This window comes from Dicentrarchus labrax, unplaced genomic scaffold (genome assembly GCF_905237075.1).
Source record: "Dicentrarchus labrax unplaced genomic scaffold, dlabrax2021, whole genome shotgun sequence".
Lineage (NCBI taxonomy): Eukaryota > Metazoa > Chordata > Actinopteri > Moronidae > Dicentrarchus > Dicentrarchus labrax.
In genome coordinates, this window is record NW_026136704.1 from 31,127,009 (window position 1) to 31,140,084 (window position 13,076).

Genomic DNA, 13,076 nt, shown 5'->3' on the forward strand with positions numbered 1-13,076 from the left:
TGTGTACAAACGGGTAATAAATACACTGATCTGAAACTGTATTTCCTACTGTCAGTGTACTGTAACAACTTGATAAGGAACTTAATCTGATACCAGGCATTTGCCTCATTTCATAAAGATAGTGCTACCTGTTGACTGACTGGGGCAGTATGAGCTCATCTATATCCTGCAGGGCCACATATCTGGATTGGTACATGTATCTGTAAATAAAGTCATTGAGAGCAGGAATCTGGCCGAAGTAGTGGAGGTCACCTGGACCGTGTTCAGGCAGCCAGCCTCGAGATACATTCAGAAATCTGGACATAGACCAAGGAATCACCTCTACTAAACCTGAGGAGACATTGGAAAAAATCGATTATAATAAGTAATAAAATAGTAATTATATGGCGGTTTTAATTGTTAGTGGGGGAGTCCACCATTCATGTGCCAGAATTAAATTGCCTGTAATTAGAATTAAATTGTTTGTTACTGGATAGCATAGTTCTGTCAGGGAATACATTGTTTCCTAAGTCATGTTGATATTGGGATCAGTGTCTTTCCAAGGGTAAAGAAGCGAACTTCGAAATTCGGGAAAGAATACTTTTTTCCCCATGAATTTACTCAAGGAGAGCAGATGGGAGGAAGTCAATGCAGGGGAAAGGTCTGTACACACTGTTCAAAATGGATGGATGGAGAAAATACCACTACTCATAGTACCCTATTACCCCTCTATAACACTACGTTCTCTGAATGCTGGGCTACTTGTGGTTCCTATAGTCTCTAAAAGTAGAACAGGAGCCAGAGCCTTCAGTTACCAAGCTCCTCTCCTGTGGAACCAGCTTCCAGTTGTGGTTCGGGAGGCAGACACCCTCACCACATTCAAGAGTAGGCTTAAGACATTCCTCTTTGATAAAGCTTATAGTTAGGGCTGGATCAGGTGAGTCCTGAACCATCCCTTAGTTATGCTGCTATAGGCCTAGACTATGGGGGGATTTCCCATGATGCACTGAGCTCCTCTCTTCCGCTCTCTTTCTGCATTCATGTCCCATTAATGCATGTTACTAACTCCACTTCTTCCCCAGAGTTCTTGTGCTTTCTCGTCTCACAGGTTCTCATGGATCCTGGTGGAGCCTCCTGCCATGGTCCTGCTAGATTGCCATTACCAATACTGTTGTTGCTGTGCATCTCTCTCTCTCTCTCTCTCTCTCTCTCTCTCTCTCTCTCCCTCTCTCTCTCCCTCTCTCTCTCCCCCTCTCTCTCTCCCTCTCTCTCTCCCTCTCCCTCTCTCTCTCCCTCTCCCTCTCCCTCCCTCTCCCTCTCCCTCTCCCTCTCCCCAACTGGTCGAGACAGACGACCACACACCTAGAGCAACAGGATCTGTCCTAGGTTTCTGCTGCCGTCGCCAAGGTCTTGCTCATGGTGGTACTGTTGGGTCTCTGTAAATCATGATATAAAGAGTTCGGTCTAGACCTGCTCTATTTGAAAAGTGTCCTGAGATAACTTCTGTTATGAATTGGTGCTATACAAATAAAAGTGAATTGAACTGAATTGAATTACTGTGGCTGCTAGTGCAATCACACACACAGAATATTCCACCTCCACCATACTCCACCTTTTTGTGTGTAGTAGTCCAGTACGTGCTTTATTTCAGGGCTGTTGCTGGTCTTATAGATGACAACTCTGTTCACCCCCAGTAACTGCAGCATTTCCAAACCCTGGACCAGCTACAATACAACACAAGTGTTTAGTTGACACACTCCAGGGGCATGTAAGCACTAAAATGCCTGACAGTCAAACAACAGAAGTTACCTGCAGCACGTTGGTGAAATCAAACATGGTGGAGAGGCAGACGGTGAAATTGTAAGGAAAGGAGTCATTTATGGCCTTCTGGTTATTCACTTCCAAAAACTCTTTGTCATGTTTATCTAAGTGACCACAGAAAAGAACCACAGATACATTTTGACAATCACATTTCTGCACTGTACTCTTGAAGAAAAAGTTTAAAGTTTAAAAAAACACCTGAATAAAGTCATCACCAGCAAAGATATCAAATGTCTGTTGACGTCTATGGATCAAACACTACAGAGAGTGAAATTTACTTAAAACATTGGGTGACTACCTTCAGAGTCTGCTGCAGCAGAGGTCACAGTGATATAAGATGGAGTCTCACAGCCTGAGGGGAGAGGACACATGATGTCTGCTGTCCCATATGCAAAACCAAAGTGATCAGTGTGGATGTTGCTGACACCTTCAGAGATGTACAGTTGGTCATGACAACAGAGGAGGCAGCGATAGGCTACTGTCTCACTCCTCAGCACCACTGCAATAACACGAACCTGACACCAGAAGACAAAATTAAGGATGTTATTACAAGGTTAAGGGGAGTAGGTAAACTTAAAATCTTTTTTTAAATAGTTGTTTTTCTTTTACCTATTTCATTGTTTTATTTTGTTACACTTTAAAGGTTACATACTATATATGAGTATAATATATTATAGCAGAGTACAGCAACTGAAACTGCAGTTTTTATCTGTGAATTAAGGATTTATTTCGAACAAACCAGAGTGGGGCATTGTTGGAACTGTAGAAAGTCTGACAAAGATGTTTTTGGTGAGTTTTATTTTTAATAAAAACAATCTTTAGAGAAAAACAAGCCTATTGCCAGACAAACACATCAATATTGGATGCTTCCTCAGAATCTGGGATTACGTTCAATGTCAGCGTTTTTGCTTTTTACAATATCTGCACATGAAAACTACTTGAGGTTAAGAAAAGATTGTGCTTATGGCAGATGAATCTTGGTAAAGTTAGGGTTAAAGCACTGTGTAACTTTATTATTTTTGAAAAGTATCGGATTTGGATCAGCAGATACTCAATATTAATCAGATTGGGGGCCAACAAAAGTTGATTTGGAATATCATTATTGTTATTATTACATGAATTAAGTAGAAAGCACAGATCTATGCCCTGCATCTTCAGTATCAGTAGTATTATTGTCAAATGAACTATATTAACCTTCTCTGGAAGACGATTAGTCAAATTATTGTACTAGTGAAATAAAGTTTATATTGAAAATATGATTATTGTAACTATTATATTAATCAAATAAACGCTACAGACCTCTGACCTGCACACAGCACTGACTTCTGTCAACTATAATTCTTGGTTAAGGTTAAAAAATTATCATAGTTCATAAAGAGATTAATATTAATTGAAAGTCTGACAGGATTCAACCTCTGCTGCAAAAAGTCAGATGTGCAACACATTGCCACCATCTCAACTTCAGGTGGCTTACTTTTTGTCTTACTACATAAATGACTCACTACTTCCACTACAACATAGGGAAACTGCGGTGAAATACAGTGACTGCTGGGGTTTAGTGCCAATGGATCCATGGGGCTTCTGGATTTAGTGTGGTTTTGTAGGTGTAGAAGATAACAAGACTAAGAGGCTACAGTCATGCTAGCGGCTCTGTGAGTGTTTTGAGTTAAATGACAACATCAGCATGCTAACACGTTAAACAGGTATTAGTATTAGTATTATTTTTTATTTGTTGTTCAGTGTATTAGCATTCTAATTTCTTAATTAGCAATAACCACAAAATACAGTTGAGGCTGATGGGAATGCCATTAGTTCTGAAGGTATTTGGTCATCATGACGTAGCCTTATGTTGCATTCACTGAGCACAGGAACAGGGAGTGAAACTTGGCGGAGTTGGTGCCCTGCTTTTTTTCACTGACCTCCTTTCTGCCTGTACGGTGCTCCTGATAAGCTGATATGAGCAGCGTTTTTGTCCTGTTGACTGCCACCTTTTGTCCCTGAGGAACTGCATGAGTGAAAAATGTTAGACCGAGTTGGTGCATAAGTGCTTAACATTAATGTCTGTCTTTCCACAAAAGATACTAAGTTGCCTATTTCTCTGCAAATCAGATGGGGCAAGACACATGAACAGTCAGACAATCAGACAGGTAGGAAACACACTTCTTATATCTCAGAAATGAACTTGGTGAAAACATTATCGCAGAGAGACAGAAAGGAAGAAAAATAATTTCCTGTTATAAATCCATCCACCCTGCCAGTTGCAGTTGTGTGACTACTTCTTTTTTTTTTCAAAGAAGGGAGTATAACCATGGAATGAAAAAATTTAAGTGCATCTGATTTGACCACAGAGATCGGAGTAACGGCTGGCTTGGGAAAACAAAGTTTCGTTATCTCGAGATCTCGAGAAAATTAGCTCGTTATCATGGAAAAACGGAGTAAATAAAATGTATGAATATATGGCCCAGGGCTTCCGTACATTGTACATCCTACATTAAGATAAACATTGGAATAGACACATTAACACATAACATTCATTTCATTTTGAAATGTACTGATGGGTGTAATGTGAAAAAAGTAAATATATAGTAGGAAATGTAGATTCAATAAATGGAAATAGTGAAAGACAATAATAGCATTAAGGTGAATCAAGAATGATCACGAGGAGTTCAGGAACAGGAAATAGGATATTTAAATAATAAACAGCAGCTGAGAAGAACAGGAAGAGGAAATATTTCTTTGGGACAGATGTTATTCTACATTTCTTAAAAAGCAGCGTTCAGAAAACAATTAGTTTACCTATTTGTCCTTGACCACATTGTTGAGGCACTGTGGGTTGCACAAAGATCTGAGGCTCACTGGTTGCTTTGTAGAACTTGATCTTGTCGACCCTGTCCATCCACAGCAAATCATTTAGCTGATGTCAACATTTTACTTGACAAGGAATTTTGAACTGAAGTTCCAAGAACAATTCAAAAGGTAAGAGAGCATTCAACTCAGCATATTTAGAAACAAAATCATAATCAATCATTTCTGCGAATTCAATACATGTTTACAGTGACAAAATGTCTCGTGCCCGAAGTAACATTCTCTTGTCCAAAGCAGTAAATAGTGTGATATTTAATTGGTTTTCATGTGGTGTAGATGTAAAACAAACTTCCATAAAATCCGCAAAGAAAATGCAAATCAATGTGTGTTTCCATCGTTTAAAAAAACGGCTGACACATCTCGAGCCTGTGTGCAGCCAGCAGCCCTCGGCCTCGAATAGAGCAGCTTCTCCCATTGAAGTCAATTCACCGTGTCCAGCCTCCTGGGCATCCTTAGTTTAGGGTGGGTGTGCATACAGGCCATGGCGGTTGAGTGCATTACTTATTGTTTTCTTTGAAACAATTGTACTGCTAATTCCAGGTCTTCCTGAAGCTCTCCACAAGTGGTCCTTGGCTCTTGGACAACTCTTCTGATAATTCTTATCACTCCTCTGTCAGAAATCTTGCAAGGAGCACCTAGTCATGGCCAGTTTATGGAGAAATTATGTTCTTTCCACTTCTGGATTATGGCCCCAACAGTGCTCAGTGGAACATTCAGAAGTTTAGAAATCCTTCTGTAACCAATGCCATCAGTATGTTTTGCAACAATAAGGTTGCAAAGGTCTTGAGAGAGCACTTTGGTTTTACCCATCAGGAGATGTTTCTTGTGTGACACCTTGGTGATGATACACCTTTTTATATGCCATCAGTTGGGACTGAATCAGCTGATATTAATTTGCACTGACAAGTGGCAGGATTGTTCTCTAATAACTGATAGATTTCAGCTGGTGTCATGGCTTTCCATGCCTTTTTGCGCCTCCTTTTCGCCATGTGTTCAATACTTTTTCCCTGCGTCATTTCACATTATTACACATAACTTCATTTATGGACATCTACGGTTTGATTTTGCATGTGTGGACTGCATGGGTTGTTACCGACATCTGGTGAAAATTTCATGTCAATAGCATCTTTAGAAATATATTTACTGAGAATAATGGTGACATGTTCAATACTTATTTTACCTGCTGTATATACAGCTTGTATTCTATTCACTTCACTCCATTCATTCTGTTAATGCTGTCCATACTGTATATATCTTGCTAGCATATTCATATATATATATCTATACTTTTCTTTATATCCCTGCACATATGTACATTACTCTGCACTTTACAAGTACAAAGAAAACGAAATGCAGTTAGGCATCTGACCAGAAGTGCAAAAAGCAGTACTTTGTGCAATGACAATAAAGTTGAATCTAATCTAATCTAAACTTGCCACCCTCACCTCATCCACAGGCTCACCAACCTGAACATCAGGCCCACTTGGGCACAAACGTTCAAACTGTTACTCCTTCAGTCTGACAACCTGCTCCACTCAGTCTCAGCTCCAGTGGTCTCCTCTCCCTCTCTCCTACCACAGCCACCTGTTACTGTTGCTGTGTCTTCCCCCACACAAGCTTCTCATTAATTAATGAGTCAACTTACCTGCACTCAGTTAGATCTCTAATGATTGGCCAGAAACTGAGATCAAAGCTTCCGATTTACAAATGAAACCCCAATCAACCTTAAATTGTTGGAGACTCTATCATCTGATTCATAAAGCTACCTGGTGCAATTACATACATACGTCTTTCTGGGGGGAAGACATGATTTTATTGAACAGACTCAAGCTCTTGTTGACATCCATTCCTCTGTCAACCATGTGATAGTGCATGCTGGCACAAATGACGTCATGTCCAGGCAATCCATCAGGCTTCAGTATGAACTTGAGCCTCTGACCTCAACTGTAGAAAGCCTGAAAGGAGTTGTGTCCTGTCTGGTCACTCCCACTTTGAGCAGGAACTCTGAGCATTTTAGCCGTCTTTTTGGTCTACACATATGGAAGAAAAATGTTACTACTGCCACTGGAATTGGTTTTATTAGTCATTTTGACTCCCTTTGGTCGCATCCAAACAGGGAAGGAACAGGAATACTGATCGGGAATCAACTTCATTGCTTTTATCCTGAATTGATGGTTTCCCCAGCATGACCATGCCAAGCATGTCAGCTCTATATCCCATAGCCCTGTCGGATTTTATAGACATTTTGCAGCCCCACACGTGTAAAGGGATACACCCTAGATATTGCCCTGTCCCCCGGTTTTACTCTTGATAACATTGATATTTGTGATACTAGTTTATATGTGTCAGAGCACAAAGCCATTATTGTGTCATAGCACTGAATCTGCTCCTATCAAAGTAAGTAACAACCTTCTACTTACAGCTGACGGCTATGATTGTTCTGCATGTGGGTTGGCATCAGGGACACTGCCCTAAAATGTTTTTTATCATATTTATGTAGCAGATCTTTCTCAGTGGTCATGGGTAACGCCTCCTCTTCTGGTGGACATGTGTCCCCATGTAATCATTTGAATGTATTAAAACTGGTCAAAAGACGATCATCGATCATCTGACAAATTTTGGTTCCACTAAAGACCATCATCACATCTAATGAATATTAATGAATAACATCAGAATTAATGCCTGTTCTTTGTTTAAAACCAAATTTACATTGAGTAGTGAATTGAACTGCTCTGCATATTAAAACCTGTACTGTCAACAGTTTCTACGGTAGGTCAGAATAGTAATTTCACCCACTTGTAGGTATAGAGCAGCATGAGAGAGAGGATGGTGATGACAGTACTGCAGTACATCAACTGTCTGAAAGTCTTTAGCTGAAGCGGCTGCTGATGATTGCTGCACATGGCACACATGTTGCCTCAGTTCCACTCCTTTCTGCTCGCACACGTCTACGGAGAAACCTGGACAAGCAGAAGAAATGAGTGATTCGTAACATTTCCCTCAGATGTTTCAGCTGCTGCTGCTCACACACCCTCAGTAAGTGCATGTATCCTTCCTAAAATCATAAACCCTGTAAGAACTGCAGTGGACTGCAGTGTTCATTTTATCACACAATAGGAAGGTGAAGGACAGAACAAACCAACAAATACAGTGCATAGCAAAACAGCAGTCAGTGCCTACCAAATTTAACCATATATGACTAGTAAACAACCCACCCATGCATAGGTTTAGAGTAGGTAGCATGGTGATAATGGTGATTCAGTATTGTCAATTCACTTTGAAAATGTGTTGCTACAGATTCACTCTTACATGTACTAGACACGCTCTAAAGTTCATTGAAAAATTGTAGAATCCAAAGTATTAATTTCAGCTAGAGATATTGTTGTTTTTGTGAAGTCACACCAATGACACGATGTAGACAAGAAACAAATGCAATAAAAATGTAAATAATAAAAATAAATCTGACTAAATAAAATAAATTGCCTAACTGGGACAGAAGTCAGAGAGACAAAAAACACCTAAGGCCACAAAAGGAATATTTTTTGATAGGAAGTGGCGCACGCCACAGTTTCCCCTGCTTCACTCTAGTAAATGATGGTGATGGTGCAACAAGTCCTTTATGGATAGAACATTTCACTTAGTGTCAGATTAACATTATCTTAAGTTAAATTCTATTGAAAGAACACACAGTCAACATTATGCACATATGGTGCACTATTCATACCATTACACAGGAATGGTGTTTAGTCTCTGTTTCGAGTATAGTGTGGTTCTCTGCCCTGTTCTGTGTGCCCTGTTCCAGGTACTGCCCTTCCCTCCGACTGGTCAGGCACCTGCAATAGTTCATCGATCAGTCCAAATGGCCTTAAAACAAGGACAACAGAAGCAGACGAGGCCAGTGGACCAAACCGCAAAACAGTGTCTGTTATTCCAGTACTCTCTCAGTGGAGGAAGGGTGACATTAATGTTTGTTTGCTTAATTCATGTTTATTGTTAAAATAGAGTTATTTTCACTTTCTATTTTAAGGAAGTAGATTTTTGTTGGAAATTTGAACTTTTCATTTGCGATTAAGACGTTTAATAAATAGTTTTGTTGGTACATATAATTCTGTTTTTCCGTCTTTCTTTTATCCTGGGTTATTTATTAATTGTCTCACCCCTGGATTTTACATCTGAGGTTGTAACAGTCTCCCTTAAATAGTTTAAGAGAGATTAGGAACTCAACCTTAAGCAAATTTATAGGTTGACTATAGCATACTGCTTCAGTGACGTTTAGGCTTCAGTATTTAAATAAAGATATGTGGACAACCCTGTGTACATATGAAGATATTTAAAGTTGCGTTGTTGTTTCCTTCTGTTGCCAGGACAACCTCACCGGCACAGTCCTGATAAAGAGATTACTGTTAAACTCTCAATAAATAGAGCAATAAAAGTCCCACGGGTTCAGTCTGAACTTCTGCCTTTAGCCTTTGTGCACCAATCGCATGGAATTATCTACAACCCATTCCCAAGATTGACACTCTAAATTTAAGACGATGATCTCAAATCCTTTCACCATTTGTTTGAACAAAATTGTTTTTAGCATATTTCTCTGTTTCTTAACATTATTGTTAATGAGGGAAACCTCAATGACTCTTGAGAAACGTTTTTAGAATTGAATTTAAATCAATTAAAATCAGGCTGCCTCGCATGAAAACTTCAACAAACTAAGAGGGAGCTGAACTGTGGAAACTTAACTGTCACTGCAGTTTCTCCTAGTTTACAACACTACTGACTTATCTTTATCTATATAGATTGATGTCTATATGTCTAACCTTTTTTTAGCACGGTATCAGCACTAGTATTTGCTATCATGTATTAAGTTCGGTTAAGTATTTTTTTTATGGTAGGGAAAAATCTGCTAAGAATCTGTTAATAAGTCACCATTGTGTTAAGGATGTTCACATGTGAGTTACAAGTGATACTGTTAGGACGTATCCAGGTGATCTTGAAGATACTGGATGGTATATACGGTAGATCATTCTGAAAGTCTGGGAGCGAACATTCATGCTGCGGTCTTCTCTCCATGCTGCAAGTAATAAAGGGACTTGATTCATCTTTGAACTGTGAATGTGATTTCTCCACCATGAATGAGGTACTGGACTACAACCTAGGGCATAACCATGCATGCAACACTGGAAGTAAAAAAGTACCAATTTGTTCCCAGTAATATATGATAGAAAATATGTTGAATAAGTCTGCCTTTTTTTTGAGCATTTTCTCTTGTTATTTTCTATTTATTTTAATTGAATTTACATTTATTCAGGAAAACATTAAGTGTGTTACTTCCCTGACTTGGTTGTGCCCAGCACCCTCGTTCAGTGTTGCCAGCTTGGTGATTTTTCCGACTTTGTTTCTAAAAGGCCACTAGCAGCTATATATTTTCCCCCATTTGAAGCTATCCTATTCACTGGAAAATCTATAAATCTAATTGGTAGGTGTGTTAAATGTCAAGCAAACAAAGCGCACAGACATATTCCTATTAATGTGAATTCAAATGGCAATATAGTCCTAAAAATGGATTTGTGGGAAATGTTGTGCCTACCTAATGCAGATTTAATGCATGATGATCTAAGTAACAGATGAATAGAGTTAATAAGGATATTTATTATTATATTATATACACAAAAGAGAGAAACACTTATCATATCACATATTACTGCAGCATTTCCCCCTAGAATAGTTTTATTTTGACAGTGTGAAGGTTTTAAAAAGTCATTTTATCAAATTACAGGCAGTCTAACAGTTAGCTGAATATATATATATATATATATATATATATATATATATATATATATATATATATATATATATATACGAGACTTTTAGTTTCATTATGGGGGTGTAGCAGGCTGCATTTACAGTAGATGTTAAAAAGTAAAAGCACTGTATAAAATATTCAGTTTATGTGGGAAACATCGTAACAATGGTCTGAAATATCCCTGGAGTAACTGTTAGTTGGAATCCTCAACATTGTGTTCCTCTCTGTTAGCACAGAAACTATTTAACTTTAGCTTAATATTTAACTGAACTTGGAAACACGACTTAAAGTATTAATTAACGCGGTAAGAATGAGACTTACCTGTGTCGGGCGTGGTTCCTTCGGCTCAGCTCACTAAAAAGAGCCGACTGTTTCGGCTCCCAAGTGGCTCCTTAGATTTTTTGTTGCTTAAATTAATTATTTATAACAAAAATTTATAAAAAAATAAAAAAATAAATAAATATATAAAATAAAATATATTTTTTTTTTTTAGAGGTTTTTATAAAAAAAAAAAATGAAAAATATTTCAAAAAAAAAAAAAAAAAAAATAAAAAAAAAAGCCCCTTCCTTAATAAAAAAAAAGCTGCTCCATATTAAAATGTTTAACTATCAGTCAATTAAAATGTGTCCAAACTTTACTATGTTTCCTGTCACTTCTTTTCCTCACCTTTCCAGTATGTAATGAGACTTTTAGTTTCATTATGGGGGGTGTAGCGGGCTGCACTGGGGGTCCTGTGACCTCAGTTTAATCCTTACTTATTTCTCCCTGACATTTTACAGGACTATTAAAAAGTATTAGAGTTCCTGTGCGTTTTTTGGTTTTTTTTTTTTTTTATATTAAAAACAAGACCCTTTACAGTAAATTTAAAAAGGTAAAAGCACTGTATAAAATATTCAGTTTATAGTTAGGGAAACATCTTAACAATGGTCTGAAATATCCCTGGAGTAACTGTTAGTTGGAATCCTCAACATTGTGTTCCTCTCTGTTAGCACAGAAACTATTTAACTTCAGCTTCATATTTAACTGAACTTGGAAACACGACTTAAAGCATTAATTAACGCGGTAAGAATGAGACTTACCTGTGTCATGCAGCCGTGCAGGTTGGAACGTGATATCTGGAATATCCCATATCTGGAGAAACTTACTTTCCAAAAATAGAGTTAAGACATCAATCTTGCGGTTCATTGCTCACACGATGTGCAGCTGAACCCATTGATGCACCAACAGGCAGCAGGAAGAGGGGGAAGAGGAAGAAGGGGAAGAGGAAGAGGAAGAGAAAACAGAAAACAGGAGAAACGTAGATATTGCGTTCTCCGTGTGTATTGTGAGAGATGCATACTTCACCGCAGAACTTACTCACTTATTTCTGAACTGACTTTCATGAAATATGTTTTGTACGGAGCCCCTAAAGTCCCCGAAAGGAAATATTTTTTATCTTATAATATTATATAAATATATATAAAATATATTATAATTTACTATAAATTCATATACATCTCTAACGGCTTCAGAAGCACACAGCTGTCATATAATAGAGAGAAGTCAGCTTATCAAGTTTTATTTTCACCTCTGAATGTCATACCATGACATTTTTCTGCTCTTGCTGAAATCTGACATGGACACTTTGGTAAAACTGGCGATATACTGAGATGTTGTATCACATGCAAATTGTTCAGTGGACTGTGTTGCCATGTTTTTAAAGTACTGTAGTGCAAACACGACATTCATTCATATGCAGAGCCTTTCAGTGACATGAGGAGAACACATTGACTTTCTGCCTACTGTTTGTGTGCATCGTGTCCGTTCTGTTAATGTTTTTGATGGTTATGAATTATGAATGAATGGCTGCTTTGCCTCTTCCTCAATCAGCTTGGAAAGTAAAAGGCAGTCACTGCTTTTGGTCTTGAAGCAGGAAGACTGCTCTCAGCCAGAGGAAGTCGGTCTCACACACATCAAGTGGAAGCGTAATTGCTTGGTGTGCGTCAGGGATGTGGCAGTTATTCCTCCCTTGATACTCATTGCAGCTAATATTTTTAACTTGTCTTAAAAAAATACGGATACATGTCAAAACGGATACCCCCTTGTGTTTGTGGAAGCACTTGTTCCTTGTGTTTATTCCTCGGTTTTTATTGCAGTGTTTTTCTGTCACCTATGAAGAGAAGTGAAATTTCACCAAGCTAATGAGAAGCAGGGGAAAAGCTGGAGCCTAAGGCTAAACTCAAGACTAATTCTGGTTTATTACAACTTGGGTCTGTTTGTGTTTGTATAGTTTTGGTTATTATTTGCAACAGCTATTTCTATTGGATATTATTTACTTGCAATCTGTGAGTTAATCAACTATAAGTGGTGCACTTATAGACCACACAATATATTAGAGTGTGGAATTCATACATATCCATACTTTGAGCTGTGCAGTATATGAGGTTTTGGATGGAAGCTTAACAGTAAATCAGCGATTAGCCATTACAAATTGAGCTTACATCATTGAAACAGAAATTGGACAAAGTTGAATTGAAATTTACAATTGGTGTCTTGTACACAAAGATTAAACAAGCTGACTACAAATTAAAACTCAGGTTTTACTAGTTTTTTACTAGTTAGAATTCAATA

The 13,076-nt window shown here is 38.2% G+C and overlaps 1 protein-coding gene across 13 annotated transcripts in view; it reads right to left on the minus strand.

Moving 5' to 3' along the window:
* LOC127363140 (uncharacterized) overlaps window positions 1–13,076 on the minus strand; it is a 74,340-nt gene that overhangs the window by 46,669 nt on the left and 14,595 nt on the right. For 5 of the 13 annotated variants that reach the window (XR_007884666.1, XM_051399673.1, XM_051399666.1 and 2 more), the window contains exons 1-8: window positions 11,546–11,692; window positions 7,462–7,625; window positions 4,597–4,688; window positions 3,720–3,805; window positions 2,099–2,315; window positions 1,789–1,904; window positions 1,592–1,703; window positions 129–330 (exon numbers count right to left, since the gene is read on the minus strand). Coding sequence is in view for 11 of the 13 variants with exons in the window: in XM_051399673.1 (XP_051255633.1) it covers window positions 129–330; window positions 1,592–1,703; window positions 1,789–1,904; window positions 2,099–2,315; window positions 3,720–3,805; window positions 4,597–4,688; window positions 7,462–7,577 (941 nt within the window). In the remaining 2 variants the exon portion in view is untranslated. Of the gene's footprint in view, window positions 1–128; window positions 331–1,591; window positions 1,704–1,788; window positions 1,905–2,098; window positions 2,316–3,719; window positions 3,806–4,596; window positions 4,689–7,461; window positions 7,626–8,389; window positions 8,499–10,786; window positions 10,878–11,545; window positions 11,696–13,076 lie in introns of those variants that run through there. The other 8 variants (XM_051399674.1, XM_051399662.1, XM_051399667.1 and 5 more) reach the window with 8 other exon arrangements.